Consider the following 22,572-nt stretch of genomic DNA (forward strand, 5'->3'; position numbering starts at 1 on the left):
TGATTGGGGCTGGCCTGCCTACACAGAAATGGGCAGAGCTTCAGGTCAAGAGCGGGAGGCTTGTATTCAGAATGGAAATTCATCCAATGTTTGAACAAGAAATTTGACCTGAGCGTATTTGAATTAAATCTGCAAGTAGATGTTGGGGATCTGTTCTTTAACCAGTGAATCTTGAAAAATTCTGAGTAAAAGTTATTCTTGCAAGAGATAAATTAAAACTTTTTGTTAGAGAGAGGATTATTTTGAGACTGTTTTCATGCTTCATGAATTTATCGGTGTCTGAGGAGTATCAGTGAACAGGTGCTGGGTTCACTATTACTGGGTTTTATAATGATGAAATACAACTTTCCTACCATTGCCGTGTGAAGACGGATGGCTTAAAAATATTCCAGGGTCTAATTGAGTTTTCAGTCTTGAAATTAAGGTTTCATGGTGACTAAGCTTGAGATAAATTATAGTTACTCTTTTCAAAAATAGGTTATAACTTCTTTTTTTCTTACATCTGTTTCTCTAATGTTTCCTTTTAACTCAAATTTTATTGTAGTTTTATGACTTACTAACTTATAATTTGAACACAGAGGCATACTTGATTTGGCTTTCTGGAATATATTCTGGTTTTCCTCTTACAAATAGAGAACTGTTATGTTGTAACAATAAAAAGCACTTAGAGCATTTTAAGCAGTGACTCCTCTTTCTTCCTGTCACTATTATCGCTTTATAGGTCACACAGTGACAGTTGACATTTTATGGCTGAGTTGTAGCTCTGCCAGTGATGTTGGTTTTTTGTTTTTAGGAGAAATTGTTGTGAATGAAGTCAACTTTGTAAGAAAATGCATTGCAACAGACACAAGCCAGTACGATCTGTGGGGGAAACTGATCTGCAGCAATTTCAAAATTTCCTTTATCACAGATGACCCAATGCCATTACAGGTGCGTTATTTGTACACTGTTTAATTGAGGCAAAGCTTTGACTCCAAGCAGTGCATTTTGTTATATAAATCACAGGTATGGAAAAATTATAAAATTTGTCAATCAATGATTAATATATTGGTAGTGTATTTGATTAAACTGAAATTTAATAGAATCTTGAGACTTCCTGAGGAATAGAATTAGTGGGATGCTGTTTTTAATCCTTTGTAGTCATTGGTTATACTATCTTTTTGTCTTTTTCTTGTTTTGCCTATACCAGTTTTGAACTAGGGGCCTCATGGCTTGGCTTTCTTGCTCTGCTGGCACTGTACCACTTAAACCCTACCTCCAGCCCAGCTTTTTACTGGTTGCATTGGAGCTGGAGTCTCAAAGATTTTTCTGCCCAGGCTGGCTTCAAACCATAATCCTCCAGATTATTTACTGAGCATGAGGCACTGGTGCCCAGCTGGTTAGATATTGTTTTCAATAAGGGAACTATCTTTTTTTCTCTAAATCTTACTTATAAAAGCAAGTATTTTCTTTTTCACTAAAAATAAAGAGAAAAATTCAATTATTTAGGAAATTATCTTACAAATGTTGAATTTGTTACTCATTTCATAGATTTTTTTTTTTGAAAAACTAATTCTTTCCCCAGAAGCTTAGTTTCTAGAATTGTTCAACAGTGATGAAATTTTTGTCTGATAACCCTGTTGCTATCTTAAATATTTACTGGAAAGTGGTTCTACTTCCTTTTGGTTAAATTAAAAATTCTAGATTTTTTTTTCACAATTATTTTGTTTATATTTGGAAAATAAAACACTTTTGCTCCTTAGATCTATATTTATAATAGTAACTGTTTTCTAATGAAATTCTTGTATAATTACTATATACTTTTGACTGATCTTTGTGTAAATATATTTATTGTAATAATTCACTAATTTACTGCAATATATTAATCTTTTACACATACACACAAATGCGCTCACATACACACACACACACACACATGCACATGCACACACGCACACACACCATACTCAGGCTTGAACTAAGGTACCTCCAGCTTACTTGGGATAGCTTGAGTCCAGTACCAGTGGTAGAAAAAATAAGCCAGTGCCATAAAAAAACAGGTCAGTAGTGCCAGCTGTGACCTTAGTTTGACAATGTGTATAGAGTGTTCATTAATGTGAAAACATTGAGCTCTAGTTTACTAAAAACTTTTCCTAAAGACTTTTATTTCTATCCCAGTATTTGAGAGGTTGAGGCAGGAAAATCAGAAGTTTGAAACCAGACTAGGCTCATAGCAAGGCTTTCATAATTTTAGTAGACTTTATGCTTTAGAGAGTTATTTCAGCTATAAAATCTCCATTGGTGGCTCATGTCTATAATTTCAGGTACTCAGGAGACTGAGATTTGAGAATCCAGGGTTTAGAGACAACCTGGCCTAACAAATCTAAGCAACTCTAGTCTCCAAAAAATAGCAAAACCTTAGAAGTAGAGGTGTGGCTCAAGTGGTAGCGTGCTAGCCCTGATTAAAAAAGCTAAGTGAGCCAGGTACCAGTGGCTCACGCCTGTAATCCTAGCTACCCAGGAGGCTGAGATATGAGAATTGCCATTCAAAGCCAGCTGGGGCAGGAAAGTCCATGAGACTCTAATTAAACTACCAGAAAACTGGAAGTGGTGCTGTGGCTTAAGTGGCAGAGCACTTGCCTTGAGCTGAAGAGCTGAGGGACAGTGCCCAGGCCCAGAGTTCAAGCCTCATGACCAAAAAAAAAAAGCTAAGTGAGAGTGGAAGGCCTTGAGTTCAAGCTCCTGTACCAGTCCCCTGCAAACAAAACTCCATTGCAAAACAGAATATGATTTTACCGTACGAGCCTAGGATTGATCCTTTTTCTCCTATTTTATGACCATTTTACCCTGAATTGGATTTGCAAGTGTTTGCCAATGAAGTAATTGATTACATTCCATGAAGTGTAATATGAAGTGTATATTATAGTGGTGTTGTAGTATACATTTTTACTTAGTTTCATTCTGTTAGAACAGAAGTAGTCAGGAGCATGCATTTCTTGGTCTCTACCATTGCATTACTACTGAGGTATGTCCTAAGATATGTCCTTCTACTGATCCTCGCAGCTTTTTTTTACTTGTTAGAGACAATAGTCACAGTTTCTTACCACATCTAAAAATAAGGCTAGTATTCCCATCATAAGGCTGTTGAGCAAAGAATTAATGCGAACGTATTTTTTATTTCAGAAATTCCATTATAGAAACCTTCTTCTTGGAGAACATGATGTTCCCTTAACGTGTATTGAACAAATTGTAACAGGTATGTAGTAGTCTAATGTCTTGTCTCTAAAAGTTCAAACTGGGCAGAGTGGATGGTATCCTGTGCCAGTTGCCTCAGCTGAAAAGAGCAAAGATATCTCTTGAGTGTAGAAGTTGACAGTTGGTCTCAAACAGCAACAAAAAAAAAGGAGTAGATCTCTAAAAGTTGATTTCATTCTGGAAATGTTCTTTGACAAGTTATACTTCCCAAATATTTGAGTTGGAAATTTATTTCTGTAGGTTAGTTTTAACTAGACCCAGACTCCTTCCTTTTTTTTATTTGTATTCCAGGAACATTAACCCTAGACAAGTCAAGAAATTACATTTTTTTAAGTGGGAATGTAGAATGTGTATATGGTTTTTTTTAGTTTCTAAATTTTGTGTTCTTTTAAATTACAATATAGTCATTAAGAAGATCTACAAAGTGATGATTTTATTCAAAGAGTAAAACACCTTTAAGAGCAAAGTTTAAACCAACCCCTGAAGTTTTAGGAGTTACAGATCAAGAGAGAATTACAGATACAGAGAAGGGCAACTTTACCGCAACTTTCACTGATAATATAAATTAACTAATTAGTAACAAGAAAATATTTTCACACTTCTTATTTTTTCTTTCTCTTTTAGTGAATGACCATAAGAGGAAGCAGAAAGTCCTAGGTCCCAACCAGAAACTGAAATTTAACCCAACAGAGTTAATCATTTATTGTAAAGATTTCAGAATTGTCAGATTTCGCTTTGATGAATCAGGTCCTGAAAGTGCCAAAAAGGTAATACTATTAACTTTTATCGAGTTCTGGGTTCTTTATTTAATTACCAATTTCACTTCTACATGAAAATTTCATTTCTCAGTTGTGCAGATTCTTTTTAGAGGAAGTTATATAGTATCTCCTTATGTCAAGAAGTCAAACCTGAGAATAGTAATAGAACTATTTATTTCCTTATGTAAGTTTATGGCTACTTGGAAATATTTACATACAAATTTTTATCAGCTCCTAAAATATTAAGAGACTTTTTTTTTTTTTTTTGCAGTACTGGTTTTAACTCAGGACCTCTTTTGAGTATTGGTTTGAAATAAGCAGGTGCTCTACTGCTTGAACCCCTGTCTCCTTTTTTTATGCCTCATAAACAGGACATGGAAAGCTAATGTGCCATTGGTGGTGCAGAGATTTCTTTTTTTTTTTTTTTTGGTTGGTCATGGGGCTTGAACTCTGGGCCTGAGTGCTGTCCCTCTGCTCTACACCTCAAGGCTACTGCTCTACCACTTGAACTACAGCGCCACTTCCGGTTTTCTGGTGGTTTATTGGAGATAAGAGTTTCACGGACTTTCCTGCCCGGGCTGGCTTTGAACTGCAATCCTCAGATGGATTACAGGTGTGAGCCACCAGCGCCTGGCCAGAGACTTCTTTAGTCCTGAAAGAAAGTAGATTTCTAGTGCATAAAGGCACTTTTGCTCTATTCCCCATACACAAGGGCAGGTTTTTTCTGGGAATTTCATTGCTCTTTCCTTTATTTGTCACAATAGACTGGAACAGAGGATATTGAATCTATCAACTATACTCCTCTGACAAGTGAAATCATGCAAAGAGGTGGAGCTTTCTTCCCTTGAATTTAACTCTCATCAGCAGGCATTAAATATTTCCTAGAAGGCAAAGGAGTAACTTCGATTCATCCATAAGTTTGATGTGCACATCTGTCATCCATCATAGTCATGGTGGGAAGCATGAAATAGGATCACAATCCAGTCCAGGATGGCCTGGGAAAAAATGAGGCTGTTTCTCAAAAATAATCAGAAAAAAGGGCTGGAAGCATGGCTCAAGCAATAGACCCACCTACAAGTACAAAGCCCTCAGTTCAAAACCCAGTACTGTCTCCCACTCAAAAAGCTGTGTAAAATTTCAAGAATAGAAGCACCACAGAACTAAAAAGTTAATACAGTTGACCTTTCTTTCAGAAAGTTTAAATCTCTTTCTCCATTTTTCAGATGACACTATTTTAGTAAATGGTAGAAATTCTAATTATTTTAGTTTCTGAGCCATCCAGAATACTTAACTTTTGATGTGTGTTCTGGTTTCATTTCTCAATTTCTCAGATTTTTAGGGGGAATTTTAATTAGATATCTGCCTAGCAATTTTAATTAGATATCTGCCTAGCAGTGGGTTCTGCCAGCTAGAAAGAAGAGGATGATACAGCTTGTTGTGTCTTGTTGAGAAGATGAGGCCGCAACAGATGAACATAAAGTAATAGTACAGCGCAGCAGCATAAAAGATGTCCCCATGCAGATGATTAGTGTTCAGTGATCAGCACGTAATACATGCTCTGGAAATGCAAAGCTTCCCTTGTTTGTGTCTGTCTGCTGGTGAATGAAGGCTTCATTGAACTGTTCACAGAAACAAGCTCACTCTGCTAAGACCACGTGCCTGCCAAAAATCCTTTCCCCAGTGTCTTAAAATATAAAAAGCATACTAGCTCAGAAAGAAATTCTTTATCTTTTGTATGGTCATGGGGGAAAATGTGGGAGAAAGCAGAGGCAGTGGGAATATAACTAGAAAATTTGTTTCTCTGATTTGCATGTTTTTAAACAGAGGGCTAAGTCATGTGTGGCTACCAAAGCTTTGTGACTTTATGAGTTAAAAACAAAACAAAACCACAAACCAAAGCTTTCTGGAATATGCTGTTGTTACAAGTGAACGTTTTCATGTAAAATTAGATAGGAGCTGGGTGTGTGGCAGATGTCATACCCTAGCTATTCAAGAAACTGAGGCAGGAAGATCTTAAGTACTAGGCCAGCTTGGACAACATAACATCCTGTCTCAGAAAAACTAAAATGCGGGCTGGGAAGGTGGCTCAGTGGTAGAGCGCTTGCCTTGCATGCCTGAGGCCCTGGGTTCGATTCCTCAGCACCACATAAGCAAAAAGAAAAAAAAGCCAGAAGTGGCGCTGTGGCTCAAGTGGTAGAGCGCTAGCCTTGAGCTGAAGAGCTGAGGGACAGCGCCCAGGCCCAGAGTTCAGGGCCCACGGCCGGACCCAAAAAAAAAAAAAAAAAGAAAAAATGCCAGGCATTGGTGGCTTACACCTGTAATCTTAGCTACTCATGAGGCTGAGATCTGAGGATCACCGTTTGAAAACAAGCCTGGGCAGAAAAGAATCTGTAAGATCTTTTAGTCAGTTAGTGAAAAGCTGGAAGTGTAGATGTGCCTCAGGTGATAGAGCACTAGCCTTGAGCAGAAAAGTCAGTTGAGAACATGAGGCCCTGAGTTCAATTACTGGCATACACACACACACAAAAAAAACCAAACCCCAAACCACAGAGATTCCTTTTGGCAGGGTGAGGTGGTCCCCACACCTGGAGTTACAGCTACTTGGAAGGCTGAGGCAGGAAGATCACTTGAACCCAGTACAGGAGCTCAAGGTTGACCTGAGCAACATAGTGAGACACTACCTCTAAAATAAGATAAAATTAGCAATTGGGAAATTACAGCTTATTTTTAAAAACCCCATAGAAGCTTTGAATGCTAAGTTTTCTTTGGAAAACATTTTGACTTTATAAATTTTTTTTTAAATGATCAACCACATATTTGGAGTTCTGTAAACCACTATTTGTGAAGTACTGTAGGTTTTTTTGTTTGAAATATAAATTCTCAGACTACCAGATCAATAAACATTTAGGTAAATGTTGCTCTAAAACCATTTAGTGGCGTAATTGGTTTTCTCTCAGTTGTATTATGACTGAGTTGGGTGACTTTGTGCAGCTATACTCTTTTTCTGTTTATCCTCCTCCTACTTGGGCCGTCACAGGAAAATAATAATGTTTGGTAAAGAGCCATACAAAGAAAAGTTTCAGAATACAGAATTGGATACCTTACCTCAGAGCAACTTGGAGCAATTTCCTTGTGAACCTTTGTTCACAACTGAAGTGCAAAAAGGTTTTGTGTGTGTGTGTGTGTGTGTGTGTGTGTGTGTGTTTTAATAAAAATAAAATTTAAGCCAGCTATTGGTGACTTGCCTGTAATCCTAGTCATTCATCAGTCTGAGATCTAAGGATCACAGTTTAAAGCCAGCACAGATAGGAAAGTCTGTGAGATTCTTATCTCCAAACAACAAAAAGCCAGAAGTTGAGCTGTGGCTGAGGTCGCAGAGTGCCAGCCTTGATTGAAAAAGCTAAGGGACAGTACCTAGGCCTTGAGTTGAATCCTCAGTCCAGGCACAAAAAGCAAACAAAAAAAATCTTTTTAAAGGTATTTTTAATGATGTATTTATTTTTTAAATTTATAGACAGGTAAATGGACATAGTAAACTAAATATATGACTCCAAGTTTGTTTTATTAACTTGTTGAGACATGCTTTCTAGAAACGAAATCAGTTCTAACTTAAAGAACAGGTTGGCCTTCACTTGGACTGTCATTTTTGTCTAGAACCTAATAGTTATTGGTGGCTTTTAGACCACAGCACGTAGGAAACTTGGTTTTGTTTGTAAATGTGGCAGAGCTAGAGGTTTGCATGTTTTCTGAGTGTGAGCTTTGCCGTAGTCAGTCTTGGAGGAGAAACATTAACCATGGGTACAAGAGTTTGTTCAATTTTTTTGTTGCCTGAAGAATACTTGGAAAGTAAGAGTGACTCTACATGAAAGTGAGACCCAGAAGTTTAAGTCTTTCAAAACCTAGGAATGGAAGCTAGGAATTTGGACAAAGAGTTTTTAAACAGTTTGTAAGAGAAAGTAAAGATGGGGACCCTGGCTTGCTCTCTCCTCTCACAGTATTATTTCCACCGCAGCAGTGTGCCATTTACATATGCAGTTGTGCATATACCTCTGTCTGTGCCCATACCTTACAGGTTGCATGAAAATAAGTTGGGCCCACCTATTACTTATCTGACTCCCTCTCTCATTGAACTGAGTTTCAGTGTCACAATATTTTTCTAGTCTGCTTTAAATGTAGATGTGATTAGCCATACTTGTGCTTTGTTGGGTTTTGCTGTGCAGATAGGCTTAGATTCTTTTTTGTTTTGTAAAGTCCTATTCCATCATGTTTCCATTTCTTTTGTATAAACAGGGTCTGTGACTCCTTTTAATCATCTTAGAAAAGGGAGAGACTAATATTATTGACTAGGAGTATATTCATGAATTTTTAGTAATGTTCTCTAATAGTGTTAGTGATGCAGTCACTACCTGACACAGTAGCCAACAGAAAGCTTTCAAATGACACTGGCAGAAGTAGACATGTGGGAGTCTTCAGATCTGACCTAGTCCGTGCAGAGGGCTTTTCCTGGTCTCATTCTCTGCTTTTAACCTGCCTCCCTCATTCACTGTAACATCTCACAGTTCCCTTCCTTGCTCTATTTTTTTTTTCTGTTTTCCCACTTATAATTAACTTACTATATCTTCTTGTTTATCGTCTTCAATGTAAAGTATTCTTAATGAAGGCACGGATTTGTGTCTGTTTTATTCACTGCATCATCAGGACTTAAAACATAGTAGGTGTTTAGGGGCTGGGAAGGTAGCTCAGTGGTAGAGTCCTTGCCTTGCATGCATGAGGCCCTGGGTTTGATTCCTCAGCAGAAAAAGCTGTTGCTCAAGTGGTAGAGTGCTAGACTTACGCTGAAAAGCTGAGGGACAGCACCCAGGCCCAGAGTTCAGGTCCCATGACCAACAAAACAACAACAACATAGTAGGTGTTCAGTGAAAATTGGCTCACTGGATGAAAAACATGGCTTGTGCTCTGAATTTAATGATAGACGCAGAAGTCCTGTGTGCTACTTCTCATCTAAGCAGCCGTTCTGTGAATTATTAGCATAATAGCTGTCTGAAGTACAGTTGCTGAAGAGATACTGTAATGGGGCAATCAGATTCTAGAATGAATGACCTGCATTGGCTCCATCTGGGAAGACTTGGGAAGAGAGTAGTATTGAAAGAAAGCTTAGAGAGGTAGAAATATTTCCAGGCAGTGAGAATGGTAGAGGCCATGGCCCTGGGGCCAGGCACTCAAACAGTATGCGAGCATGTTTTCCTCTGGTGACCACAGATGGCTGAGGGAATGGTAGAAAGGTAAGAGACGTCTGGTGATGACAGCCAGTCTTGTAGAAAATCAGCAAGTAGGAGATTTAATTTATTGCAGGTACGCAAGTGCCCGGGAACCACAGCTAAATGCCAAGATAGCAAAATTATTAGCCAAAATTACCTTTAGAAGGTAATGCTTAAGTGCCGTGGATTTCTAGAATGCAGGGAAGCTCATAGAAGTGTCATAGGCGAGAGTGGCTTAAAGATGTAGCTATGGTAATTTAGCCAGGTGGGACAGACATGCATGGAAGTTTCCAGAGAAAAATGCAGCAAAGCTTATAAAGTAAATATGGTGCCCAAAAGACTAGGAAGTGATGGATGGAGACCTAGATACCAAGCATCTCCTAAATTTTCTAAGTGGAATCCTCATAGAAATCTCTGGCAAGCCTTGAGAAATCAAGGTATATAAAATTTAGGAAGCTTTGTTCTCTCCTTTGGTCAAAACCAGTAATAAATTCTGTCTCCTCAATTGTGCATTTTTGATTTAGTGAGATAAGAAATGCTGTTTTGTAGAAGACTTAAAAATATAGTTTAAGCAGCAAGCTGACTTGTACTTACTGATGAATGGAACTCACCGACACAAGCCAGACACCACTAATTTTGATGGGAACTAACAATTAACTTTTCTTGCTTGCTCACTGTCAACAGCGTATCATTCTGTCTTAGTGCTTTACCTTCTACCTGACATATAATCTTTTAAAATAAGGTCATCTGCTATTCTTGACCTGTGTGTCTTAAGTTTCTTCTTTCCCTTTGCTCATTTCAGGACATTCTCGTCCAGTGTAGTCCAAGGTTTTAGGCACAGACAGAGCACCATCATTCATTCTTCGTAGTAGCAGCTGAGAATAATCACAGACATATTTCCATGTATGGGACTTCTCTGAAGGCTAAGATTGTTAATACTTACAGCAGCCTAGTTATGACCTCATTTTATGTTCAAAGAGATGGAAGCTGGAAATGAGGCAGTGGATGTAGGAAGACTCAATAGAGCCTGGTTCAGAATCCTGATCCCTTTGATGTACAGCCAGTTCTTTTCCACAGTCTCAAACCATTTTACTTCAAATGTTTTTTGATGAACTTCTCTGGGTTATCCATGTATTTTGGGGTTTCTTGCTAATTTTAATTTTTTGTGATTGTGACCTCTCCGTTAAATTTAAACTTTTTTAATCCATAATGTGTAAACATTCAATTTTTTATGCCTTACCCTATTTATAGTTAACTAAAATGGAAACTTTTTGCTTTTGGCATGGATATGTGGTCACTGCCTTTTTGGAGAATGCTTCATTAGTTTTCAGGTTTCATTGATTGTAATGAAATTATTTTCCAGTTGAAATTCAGCTCAGCAAATACATACTGAGTACTTCTGGTGTACTCATTAAAAATTAAACTGGATCTGGGACACAACAGTGAATGAGGCCTGTCATCTTGAAGGGCGCAACACATTTCAGGTCACCCAGGAAAACATGAAGGGTATCTGTGACCCCTGCCCCAGAGCACCCCCACTGACCAAGGCCTTAATGTACATTTCATTTAATTAAGTGTGTTAAATTCCAATTCTAAATGTAGAATTTTTCCTAGGTATGCCTTGCAATAGCTCATTATTCCCAGCCAACAGACCTCCAGCTACTCTTTGCATTTGAATATGTTGGGAAAAAATACCACAATTCAGGTAAATATGAAAATATTAAATATTGTGACTAATTTTACATGTGTCAGTTTTATTCTTATGTTTCTCAGAAAGTCTCCAAGTCACGAGCTATATGATTATAGAGTCATTCTCTTCATAACTGTTAAGGAAGTAAACACTATTTTTTTTCTAAAGCCACCTGTCAGATTATCTCTTGGAAAAAAATGACTAGGAAGAACCTATAAGCAGGTATAAATTTTGACTCATAAAAGTTGTCAAGTGGTTTACCTCTAATCACTGGCTTGTTTTTGTGATCAATGTGTCCCCTAACCCTTTTCAATAGGTAATTTGAGTTAATTTCTTTAAGAAAATGAAAAGATAGTTGGAAAGCTTCAACTTCATTGGCAAGGCACAATTTCATGCAGACATTGTTGAAACTTTAGTAGACTTCATTAAGATTGCCAAAATACTCTTTCTGAATAAGACTGACGAGTAGAATTGAGTGTTTACCCAGCGAACAGGTATGTTTTAGGCTCTTTTGTGACAGTCACACATATCTGTGTCAACACCAAGAAAAATTCTAGAGTTGATATAAAATTACGTTTTATATATTTTGTTTATATATATTTAATAAGGCACTTTAAAATTGATAAATAGAGAACAAGAGACTCTCCTGTTAACTCCCTGGTAGGTTAGTGAGTACATATCTGTGACTACCTGCGCCCACAGGTCCTCTCCCAGTCAAGAAAAATAAGTCTGTCAGTAATTATAATGGAACATCTATTCACTGCCGTGTGGCCCAGGGATTATAGATTATTAATTGTATTACAGATTTGTATTTGTTACCTTTAATCAAATGGTATAACTTAAGAATATTCCAGTATTGCTTTATTGTAAATATATTAAAATGCAGTGTCAGTGCTCAGTCTCCACAGAGGCATGAGACATGAATACATTTTCAGTACTTTAGAAGGTCCTTGTCAACACTGTAGAGCTGGTAGATGAAGATAATACTGCAGAACAACTTGTATCTTGTCCTCTACAGAATTTGGGTGGTAGAAAGGATGTAACTCAGTTTTTCTTTCCAAAGTATACATCATCATGGGCTTGAGCAACATAGTTATTCTTTCAAATTGATTCTTTACTATAAAGTAAATTCACTTACTATCTGAAGATAAAGCATTGTAGAAATTCCACTCTGTCCATTAGGTGAATAGCCCTTAGGATTATCATTAGGCATACAACAGATCACAAGTCTGTCTTCAATAAGGTGCATACTCAGAGTCCCAAAACTATTTGAAGAGGTACAGTGTTTGTTTTAGAGTCAGTCTTCCATCCTGCTTCAGTTTGCTTATGCTGCAGACCCAGTCTTCATGCTGCCTTTTGCTGGTAGAGTGATGTGGTCCCATATATAGGTCTGTGGCTTCTGCAAAATCGTAATGGCCTAGGCATAGCAAATATAGTCAGCTTCATTGTCCAGGCAATAACCTGATGCCTGCTTGTGTTACTTTCCTTCTTTTTTTCCATCCATTCCTTGTGGGTGTCTAGTTTGTCGACCCTAAATTTTTCTGCTACTAGGCTTTTCTATCCATTCCTCGTAATCCTTTATATAACTTGGTGATAGAATTTGATGATTAGTACTTAAAGTCATCAGGAACCTTTTTGTACTGTCCATCCTTCCAACTCTCCTTCAGCAAGTATTCCATGAACATATCTCTGGCCAATTTTGTTCAGTTTCTTCAGAGGGTAACATCCTTCAATATCCTTCCATGCTGTTACAGAAGCATAAACTGCATCTTTAAGATCAAAAGAAGCCTGAAATTTCCACACACTGCAGTCAGAATTCATTAATTTGTGAGTGACAGATGCCCAATAATCCACTCTTGAACTTCTGGATGGCACCTTGACTCATTGGCTGGATTAAAGAACTCCTTTTTGCAGGCAGGTAGGTGAACAAAGCCATTTCCACAAATAAGATACAAGGTTGGAGAATGTCCCCTCTACTAGGAAAGACTCTCCTATCTGGCCTTAAGCATCCTGTGTTCCATGAGTAGAGACCATCTCTGACAGGCTCCACAGTTACCCCGGCCTCTGTGAGCATCCTGAGGCGCAGCAGGGAGTGTGGCTCCCACAGGCTATGGAGCACCGTGCACACACACACCACGTCAGGCACCTGCTACAATGGGAACAGTGGTTGTGTTCTCTTTTGACCACAAAGAAACCCTCAGACTTCTGTGTTCATCAGTGAGATTATGGGCAAAGGAAGGAAAAAGTACAGGTACACCTTTGTTAGAAAATTGGTAAGATGTCAGATTATACTTCTGGACTAAGAAACTGAAATTGATGAAGTCATGTGCAGGCTCAATGTCAGCAGCTCCACGTCATGACAGACCATGCTTGCCAATGCTACAGTGCGCTCTGAAGCCATTGTGTTGCTTCCCATTAGAAAATGCGTATTTTTCAGTGAGCATCCTCAGTTTTATCCTTTCTAGTAACATAGGTTTTAGTGTAGGACTTTATTTTAATACTTACTTGAAAAGCCAGGGAGTGTAAGAATTTTTAAAGTTCGTCACCTGTCAGTTCTTAAGATTCTCCTGTAGCTAAACAAGATGGTGATTGATCCTCTCATGTCTTGAATATTGATGGTTTCTAATCCACCACAAGCATCAGAATTACTGGAGGAACCTTTCAAAAGCCGGCCATCTTGGCTGTACGTCCAGACCTCAAAGTCAGAATCTCTCAATAAAGAACTACTTCGTTGACTCACTTGTTAAAATTGCTATTATCACCATTCTTTGTGACTTCTCATTTCTGCCCTTTCATCCCAGCCATGGGTGTTCTCTTCATATACTGACTGCTTTTACTACGTAACTGTTGCTTGAGGCCATCCAGGACACCCGAAAAGATCAGCAAGTGGAAACCAGAATAGCCTTGTAAAGTACACAAAACATGGCCAGGGTAAAAAGCACATGGTGATAGTGTCTGGTTGCACTTAGTCTGAAGCTGAGTTAGTCTGAAAACCTCAGTCCTGTAGATGGCAAGGGGCTAGGTCTCCTGAGATGACTCACTTTTCCAGTTGGTTGCTGAGACTGTGTAGTGGCTCACTTGTAAAGCATGCTACTTCAGACCTCTAGGACGTTCTGGAAATCATTACAATTTCCTACTATAAAGTCACATTGAATATCTGTTTCTTATTCTATAATGAATGTATTGAGAAAGATGTAAGGCATGTGAAAGAATTCGTTCCAGTTGTTAAGACACGTATATGTTTTAAACAAGAGAAACCTCTAAACAAACAACACAGGACTGACCCTAAAGATGCTCTCACTTGATGTTTAGAAAATGTCGTCCTTAGATAAATCTTGAATGTAATTTTGGCCAGAGAAAATATCTCATTCTTAGTAGCACACGTTCAGCCTCCATTATTAAAGTCTACAACTCAAAATACTGAAAAGCATTTCATTTTAGATGTTGAGCTAGGAATCTGCTGCCACATGCCTCTCTTCAAAGTTACAAGTGTGTTCTTTAGGCTTCTGTGTCTGTTGCTTGTCTTTTGCGGTCCAGCCTGCGGCACAGGGCTGCGGTACAGTCCTGGACAACAGCAGTGCTCACAGACATTTGTTTTGTCCTTGGTTTTAATAATGATGCTGTTTGCTGGGTGTTTGTGATAAGCACTCTTCATCACTTTTAAATTCCCTTCTATCCCAAATTTGCTGAAAGCTTTTTGTTTTGTTTCTAATCACAAACAGGTGTTAGGCTCTAGCAAATGTTTTTCTATACTGTCTGAGCTGGTCAGATGGGGCTTTTCCCTTTTTATATAGTCACGTGATGAATGACTTAGATTGTCTAAAATTGAACAGTTTTCTGCATTTAGGTGCAGGTTTTGCACCTCAATGAAGAAGTCACAGCTTCTGAATCACTCTTTCTAGCTGTGTTCTCTAGAGGAAGGTGGGATGTGAAGAGACAGGCCTGGGAGCATGCATATTTTTAACAAATTCTGTTCAATTCATACTCCCTGGGTAATTCAATGGCACATAAATGATACATTTCAGAGTTCCTAATATATACAGAAGACTTTCAGGATCTAGAATAGCACTGTCCAAGAGAGGCGTCCATTTGTGCTCTTAAAGTGTGGTTACTGCAGCTGAGGCATAGAACTTTTATTTTCATGTTCATTTAAGGGGGTACTGTGGCTAGCTAGGACCTCACTCTTGTGCAGCACAGATCTGGAATCACAGGCTCATGGAAATCCTCTTCTACTCTCCCTTCCACCACTTCTTACATCCTGATGCTCCAGCTGTATTCATTTAATTCCTCAATATTTTCCTTTGTCTTCTGCTTTTTTAATGTTCTTTGCTCAAAATACCTTCCTTCTCCTCACCAACCAGCTGAAAACTTTTGACAACTTCCTTAGAGCTCTGTTCAGATGAGGTAAAATCATGGCCTCTCTTCTCTCCCAGCCTCCCTCAGCAAGACCATGGGCTTCTGCTTTTGCGTCTCTGCTACACCCAGTCATGCAGGGGACCTTTCCTCCTGACTGCCTTGTTAGCACTTTCAAAACTAGAAGTAAGAGCTTACTCATCTTTCTACTTTCAGCCTTTAACACACAGAGGTGTTCAGCAAATGTCTGTCCTGTACCAGGAGGTAACTCATACTGCCAATGGGTAATTGAACATTCTGTGTGGCTACAGGGAAGGATGGAAACGTGTTTTGTTTTTGTTTTTGTTTTTTTAAAAAGCCACAGTTAATCTGAGGGTCTTTTAGGCCAAGGGAAACCACGTAGGTTTGTTTGATTCCATTGGAAAGTGCTTATGATTGGAAGTTGGGGTAAAAGCTAGTGTCATGACATCACCTTGGCAAGTAGCATGGCTTTGGAGAGCTGCTAACCGGGTTGAGCATTGCTTAGCATCTCACTGGGGATGTCCATCTGGATTGCCCCACTGGGCCTGGAGGGGCTGTGCCATCTGTCACCCAGGGCAAGTCTGGCTAACAGGACACTGCTTTCTGTCTGGGCATATTACACATCCTCCTGGGCTGCAGGAGGTGAACCTGCATCAGAGCTGGTATGTGATAGGAGGGTGGAAAGAGCAGAGCATGCTCCACAGACAGTACTCAACTGCAGTGCTTCTCTCTTAGAGAAGGCCCCATGCTAGAGATTCAGGCCTGGGCCCATCCTGCAGAAATTCCCATGAGGAGTCAGGATGTTAGCCTCTCCCAGAGCAAAAACAACCGTGTGAACGTCTCAAAGGCAAATGGAATAAATACAGGAAACAAAGAATTTTCTAATCAGCAGATAGATGAGAAGTTGTTGGAAAAATGAGATTTGGAGGGCTTCAGAATTGAGATAATTGTGGATAAACTCATTTTCCTATCAAAATGTGGAGAAAGTAAATAAATGACTTGGATTTATGCCTACAGTTTGGACAGAGAGATGAGCAAGAGCTGGGAATTTCTTCTGTTAATAGTAGGGATAGGAGATAACTTTTCAAATAAGATAATAAATGGAGAGGAATTATGGGTAGCAAACATTTTCATACTATAAAGAAATGGTTAGTAAAAAGAAAAATGTGTAGCACAGTAATCAGAAGGGACTAGAATGACAATCTTTTCAAAATCAAGCTAGACATGGAGGCACATGCTTATAAACCCAGCACTTGGGAGGCTGAGGCAGAAGGATTATACGTTCCAGGGTGGCCTGGACTAACCACGTAGTGAGACCCTGTCTCCAAACAAATGTGGAAACCTACAAAAACAACAACAACAAAATCAAATTGACCTGTATATGTTTGAAGGCAGAGGAGCAACAGCCATAGAAGGTAGGTGGGAGACAGCCGGCTAGGAAGGAGGCTAAATGAGTTAATTTGAGATAGAGAGGGCAAGGCGGCTCCTGGAGGGACGTGACAGGTGAAGCAGGAAGGCGATCCCGTCCCACATAAGAGCTTGTGTGCTTGTGACACAAGCATGGGAAGAGCAGGAAAAGACTGCCCCAAAGCTTCAGTGAAATCATTTGCTTTTCCTGCAGCCAACAAAATTAATGGATTGCCCTCGGGAGGAGGTGGAGGAGGAGGAAGGAGCATTGCTGGCAGTGGCAGCAGCCAGAAAACTCCACTGTTTGAAACATATTCAGACTGGGACAGAGAAATCAAGAGGACTGGCGCTTCAGGGTGGCGTGTATGTTCCATTAACGAGGGTTACATGATATCCACTTGGTAAGTCTCATCTTAGCAGTGATGTACCCACAGGTGACTTGTCTGTGAAGAATAATCACATCTCCTGTCATGGATAGCTTTCAGGTTATGGTTGACAGAATATTTGTTCTCGATGTTATAGTGGATTTTTTTTTTAAATTTCAAAGCTAAGAGATTTAAACATAACAGTTGGCAGTGATTTTTGCTACGATTGTCAATCTAGCTGGTGTTTCTTTGCAGTCTGTGTTGTAATTTTGGCGAGGGGCTGGTACTTGAACTCGGATCTGGCTCTCACTCAGCTTGTTTGCTGGCTCACTTCAGTCCTCAGATCTCAGCCTCCTAAATAGCTAGGATTACAGTCACTGGCAGGCAGCCTAGCCAGAGTTACCCTTTTCTATTATGGTGTAAGCTTCCAAAACTTGTTTTCACTGGTAATAAGGATAATTGTGTTCTTAAGCCAACACAGTCAGAAAAGCCCAAGAGGCTCCTCCAGTTGACCATCACAGTGCCAGATTCGCCCAAGTGGTAGAGCACCAGCCATGAGCCAGAAAGCCAACCAAGAGCAAGGCCCTGAGTTCAAGCCTTCTTACCACCCCCTCCCACAGAAGATGAGGAGATGGGAACTAAAGCTTTTTGGAAATTTGCCTTACTTCTCCTTCTCCTTAGCCCGTCAAGAGAACAGAGGCGAAGGTGTTGTCCAGATAGAGTATCCATGTTGGATTAGTAGTCATTCTGGAAAATAATATAAATATATTTTGTATTTTTCTCACGCTAAATATTTAATTGTATGACGACGGACCCATCACCCATGTAGACAGATACCTAGAATCATCAGTGCTCCTGGGAGCCTTGGGTGTAGCCACTAAATGAAGTGGGGATAAGTGTGTTTAGATGGGTGTATAGAGCACGCTGCTTCTGCCTTGAGCACAGGGCTCACGTGGGATCATTCTTCCTTTCAGCCTTCCAGAATACTTTGTAGTGCCAAGTTCCTTAGCAGACCAAGATCTGAAGATCTTTTCGCATTCTTTTGTTGGAAGGAGGATGCCAGTAAGTGATTTTTTTTCTGTTAGATAATGGTTAGAGCTAGACTTCACTGTGTGTACCCAGTTCAGTAAGCAGAAGTTCTGCCTATCTCCTAGCTCTGGTGCTGGAGTCACCCGAATGGCAGTGCTCTTGTGCGCATGGCCCTGATCAAAGATATGCTCCAGCAGAGGAAAATCGACCAGAGGTAAGCGAGAAATGGTGTTTTTCAGTTGCATTTGCTGTCATAAATAAGTTCAGTACCAATTGGAAATAGCACCTCAGGTTCTATATAAGAATGGCCATTTGATCCTGTTGCAACAATGAGAAGTACAAAATGTCATGTCAAAACCAGCTTTCAATGTCGGAGGGGGGGGGGGAGGGGGGGTATGATTGGGTGGGGGGGAGGGGGGAGGCTGGGAAGGGAGGTGAAGGGTAAACAAAGGAGGAGGCTGCAATGCTTGGTAAGAAATGTATGCATTATCCTGACCATGTAATTGTAACCCCTCTGTACAGTATGTTCTCAAATAAAATAAAATAAAATTTAAAAAAAAAAAAAAAAAGGCCATTTGAAAAGAACACTAATACTCTACTAAAACAATCTTTTTTCTACCCTTGTGGGCCTTCCAGGGCTGATGCCTAACAGTAACGTTGCTTTTCATAGGCTTTCGAAGTGCGCTGGCTTCCAGTGGAGACAGTTCAGGATCAATTAAACTCTCCTTGTAGTTCCACATGGAACTGATTAGGTGTAGAAGTCACAGTTGCTAGGACAGTGGTTTTAATGGACCACGGCAAGGAAGCTTGGCAGCCTTTGCTACCGCCACCAGTCACCGCTGCCACTGAAGGGGGAGGCCTTTCTCAGTTGTCCACATTGCAGCAAGCTCACTGCTGGTTCCTGTCACTGAGTGTCCTTTGTGTCTGCAGCTGCTGCTGCTCCTCTGGCTCTGTACCCTCCACATGCGTATCCGCTCTTCTCTCTGAACATGAAAACTCCAGCGCCTCTTCATCTGCCATACTCCCTTCCTAAAGTTTACTCAGATCTGTGGCTTTAGTGACCAACACATTGATATCGGTGATGTAATCTGACATGCTCCATGTGGCAGTCTCCAAGACCATTAAACTCTAGCTTTTCAAAGTCCCACTAGCCCTTGTTTGTGGTTGGTTGACATGTGGGCTGCATTGGTTCACAGCCTCTCTTCCTCACTTATCTGTCAGCTCCATGAAGTGACAATGACTGTTTTGTGCCCTGCTACATACTTAGCCCCAGGAAGTACTGATCGTTACAAAATATTTCTTGAATAAACGAGGAAAAATGAACCAGTTTTAGAGACTCAGCCCTGTATTACAACAGCTAGATTTTAGGGTTTTCCCCCAATACCATAACTAAGAAAATCCCATTTCCTGAAGCAAGTCACTGCCTAGGGCCCTCCACTTGACCCTTCAGTTCTCTGTGAGAGAGAGCGATTACAATTCCCACAAGGCTGTGTTTTAATTTTCTCATAATCACAGTAGATTGGTTTTAATTTCATCCTAATCATACTAGAATTCACTGTCCTGCATACTGCCAGCTTTGTTTTCATGAACGCTTACCAATTAAGTGCTCAAGAATTTTGCCATTAAAGGGAAGAGTACACTGTGCCTTGTGTTTGGTGGATGTATGCATGCTTGATGTATGTTTGGTTTTTGAGGTGCTGGCTATTAAGCCCATTTAACTCATACATGCTAGGTAAAAGCTCTGTACCTGCCGGGCACCAGTGGCTCACGCTTGTAATCCTAGCTACACAGGAGGCTGAGATCTGAGGGTTACAGTTCAAAGCCAGCCCAGGCAGGAAATGAGATTCTTTATCTCCAATAAACCACCAGAAAACCAGAAGTGGCCCTGTGGCTCAAGTGGTAGAGCACTCACCTTGAGCTGAAGAGTTGAGGGACAGCGCCCTGGGGCCTCATGACCGACAAAAACAAAAATAAAACACCCAAAAAACTAAAAACAAAAAAACAAAAGAGCTCTGCATCTGTGTTCATCCATAGACCTTTGCCCTGGGTGTTTTAGTTGTCCTGTTCTTCAAGATTGCTTTTGTTGTTCAATCTCCTCTTCGCCCCTTTTTCCCTAGGGTGTGTCATCTGACACACAGGATCATGAGGTATCTGCATTGGCCATGCTTGTTTTCACTGTGGTCTTTGTGCTAGCTGTCTCTGCCAGAGCCCTTTTCCCTCTGATCTTTGTGTCAGTCTTGACTGTTAGCTTTATTATTGTCTTTACAGGGGGCTCCTTTCTGACCATGAAACCTAAAGTAGCCTTCTGTACTTTAATGAATCCTCTAGAACATTCCTTACACCCCCTTTCCATTTTCATTATTTATCTCACCCCACTACCCATAAGGTACCCTCCTCGAAGAGTACAATATATCTTGTTCATCTTTCTCTCCCCAGTTTTCAAAATAGTGCTATGATTTTATAGTAAGTGTTCAGTAAATGTATGCTGAAAAAAATGAGTAAATAGTAACTCAAGGATTTTTGTCGTTATCAGGATTTGTAATGCAATCACTAAAAGTCATCCACAGAGAAGTGATGTTTACAAATCAGATTTGGACAAGACTTTGCCCAATATTCAAGAAATACAGGCGGCGTTTGTAAAACTTAAGCAGCTCTGTGTTAATGGTAATCACATCTTTATTTTGCACATAGATACAATGAATGGGTGGTAAGGAACTTGAATGAGAACTATCAGGAAAAGTAATAGTAGATATATTTACAGAGAGACTTACTAAAATACTTGTTCAGTTTACACGTTATTTTATAAGAATGTCAACTGTAGAAAGTTTAAACTGGTTTTTTTTGTTGTTGTTTTGAAGAGGAAAAATAAACTTTCTAAATCTCCAGTTTGTGAAAGGTATTTTAGAGTAATTTTATTAAAGTATTTGGTAACAAGACAAACTTGGTGATGTTAGCACATTCAGTTATGAGATCAGTGACCTCAGGGATCTCAAACAGAGCCATGTGGTATGCGCACCATCACACTTCTAAGCTCTGAGCAAACTCAGATGGCTACCCTCCCCTGGGGAGGATGTCACATGACAATGTGTTTGGCATAAAATGAGCCTGGTCTTGTGACAGTTCTTGAGCACTGGCCCGGAAAGAGCTGTCTAGGGGTGGAGCAGGGTGTTTACAGAACACAGTGCTTGGGTGAGGCAGTGAAGGTGTTTGGCCACTCTTGTTCCTACTGTGGTCAGCCCCCAGGGCTACCTCCACCAGGAGGTGGTGCTGGCAGCAGAGGAAGAGAAGAGGAGCAGGGAGAAGGGTGTAAGAAAGCACTGGGGGCGGGCCTCAGCCCCTGTTGGCACAGATGGGTGGGGTTAGATGGCTAGGCATGGGTTGAGTGAGAAGCCAGGAACTAGGAGCTTTCAGGACTAAGCAGAAGATAGAGAACCAAGGGGATGGTTGGTTTTGCTCTCTTGAGACTTGTAGCCTAGTGCGGTGGTAAATACTTACAATCCTAGCACTTGGGAGGCTGAAACAAGATCACTCAGGGATTTGAACCAGCGTGGGTATAATGGCCAGATTCTGTCTCAAAAGAAAAAAAAAAGAATTATAACATACTTTTTAGTTGTTTGCTATAGTTACAGAAGTAAAGATGTACATCACTTCCTCAAAGCCAACTTTTAAATTAGACAGTATCTTAACTCTGATATTAATCCATATAAAATAAACTTCAAAAGCCTGAAAATGTGTTCATGTGTATGTATACACACATATATTCAATTACCCTATGTATTACAGAGCCTTTTGAAGAAACTGAAGAGAAATGGTTATCTTCACTGGAAAGTACTCGGTGGTTAGAATATGTCAGGTTTGTCATCTTTCCCCCTTTTTTTTCTTTAACTTTTATGTTGAAATAATTATAGGCTCACAGGAAATGCAAAAAATAGTACAGAGAGTCATGGTATCTTCACCCACTGTCCCCCAAGAGAACCAGAGTAGAGCATCACACCTATACACCAACACAGTACAATTGTAGATCTCACTGACTTATATATGCCCTCCTGTGTGTACACATGCACACGTGGCTGATGGTGAGTAGATCTACAGGACTACTACTATAGTACAGATGTATCACTGCGCCACTTCCACCAGGCTGGCTGCCAGCACACCCCACCTCATCCCGTTCTTCTGGCAGCCCTTACTCTGCCACCTCTATAGTTTTATCATTTCATAGGTGTTACATAAGTCCATCACTTCATTTTTGTAAAAGCTGAAGGAATTCCTTGATTCAGAAACTGGGCTATAGGCATGGCTCAAATGGTAGAGCCATACTCCAAGTTCAGATTCCCACACCACAAAAAAACAGTCACAGAATATACTGTGTTTTTTTTTTTGTTTGTTTTGTTTTGTTTGTCGTTCATGGGGCCTGGACTCTGGAACTGGGCGCTGTCCCTCAGCTCTTCAGCTCAAGG

The 22,572-nt window shown here is 40.0% G+C and overlaps 1 protein-coding gene across 2 annotated transcripts in view; it reads left to right on the forward strand.

Moving 5' to 3' along the window:
• Mtmr10 (myotubularin related protein 10) overlaps positions 1 to 22,572 on the forward strand; it is a 43,321-nt gene that overhangs the window by 10,812 nt on the left and 9,937 nt on the right. For both annotated transcript variants that reach the window (XM_042698588.1, XM_042698589.1), the window contains 9 exons: positions 794 to 930; positions 3,163 to 3,235; positions 3,859 to 4,001; positions 10,865 to 10,955; positions 16,936 to 17,122; positions 18,061 to 18,148; positions 18,241 to 18,329; positions 20,649 to 20,779; positions 21,899 to 21,968. In XM_042698588.1, coding sequence (XP_042554522.1) covers positions 794 to 930; positions 3,163 to 3,235; positions 3,859 to 4,001; positions 10,865 to 10,955; positions 16,936 to 17,122; positions 18,061 to 18,148; positions 18,241 to 18,329; positions 20,649 to 20,779; positions 21,899 to 21,968 — 1,009 coding nt within the window. The remainder of the gene's footprint in view (positions 1 to 793; positions 931 to 3,162; positions 3,236 to 3,858; positions 4,002 to 10,864; positions 10,956 to 16,935; positions 17,123 to 18,060; positions 18,149 to 18,240; positions 18,330 to 20,648; positions 20,780 to 21,898; positions 21,969 to 22,572) is intronic.

Source organism: Dipodomys spectabilis, unplaced genomic scaffold, assembly GCF_019054845.1.
Source record: "Dipodomys spectabilis isolate Male_0828 unplaced genomic scaffold, ASM1905484v1 ptg000233l, whole genome shotgun sequence".
Classification (NCBI taxonomy): domain Eukaryota; kingdom Metazoa; phylum Chordata; class Mammalia; order Rodentia; family Heteromyidae; genus Dipodomys; species Dipodomys spectabilis.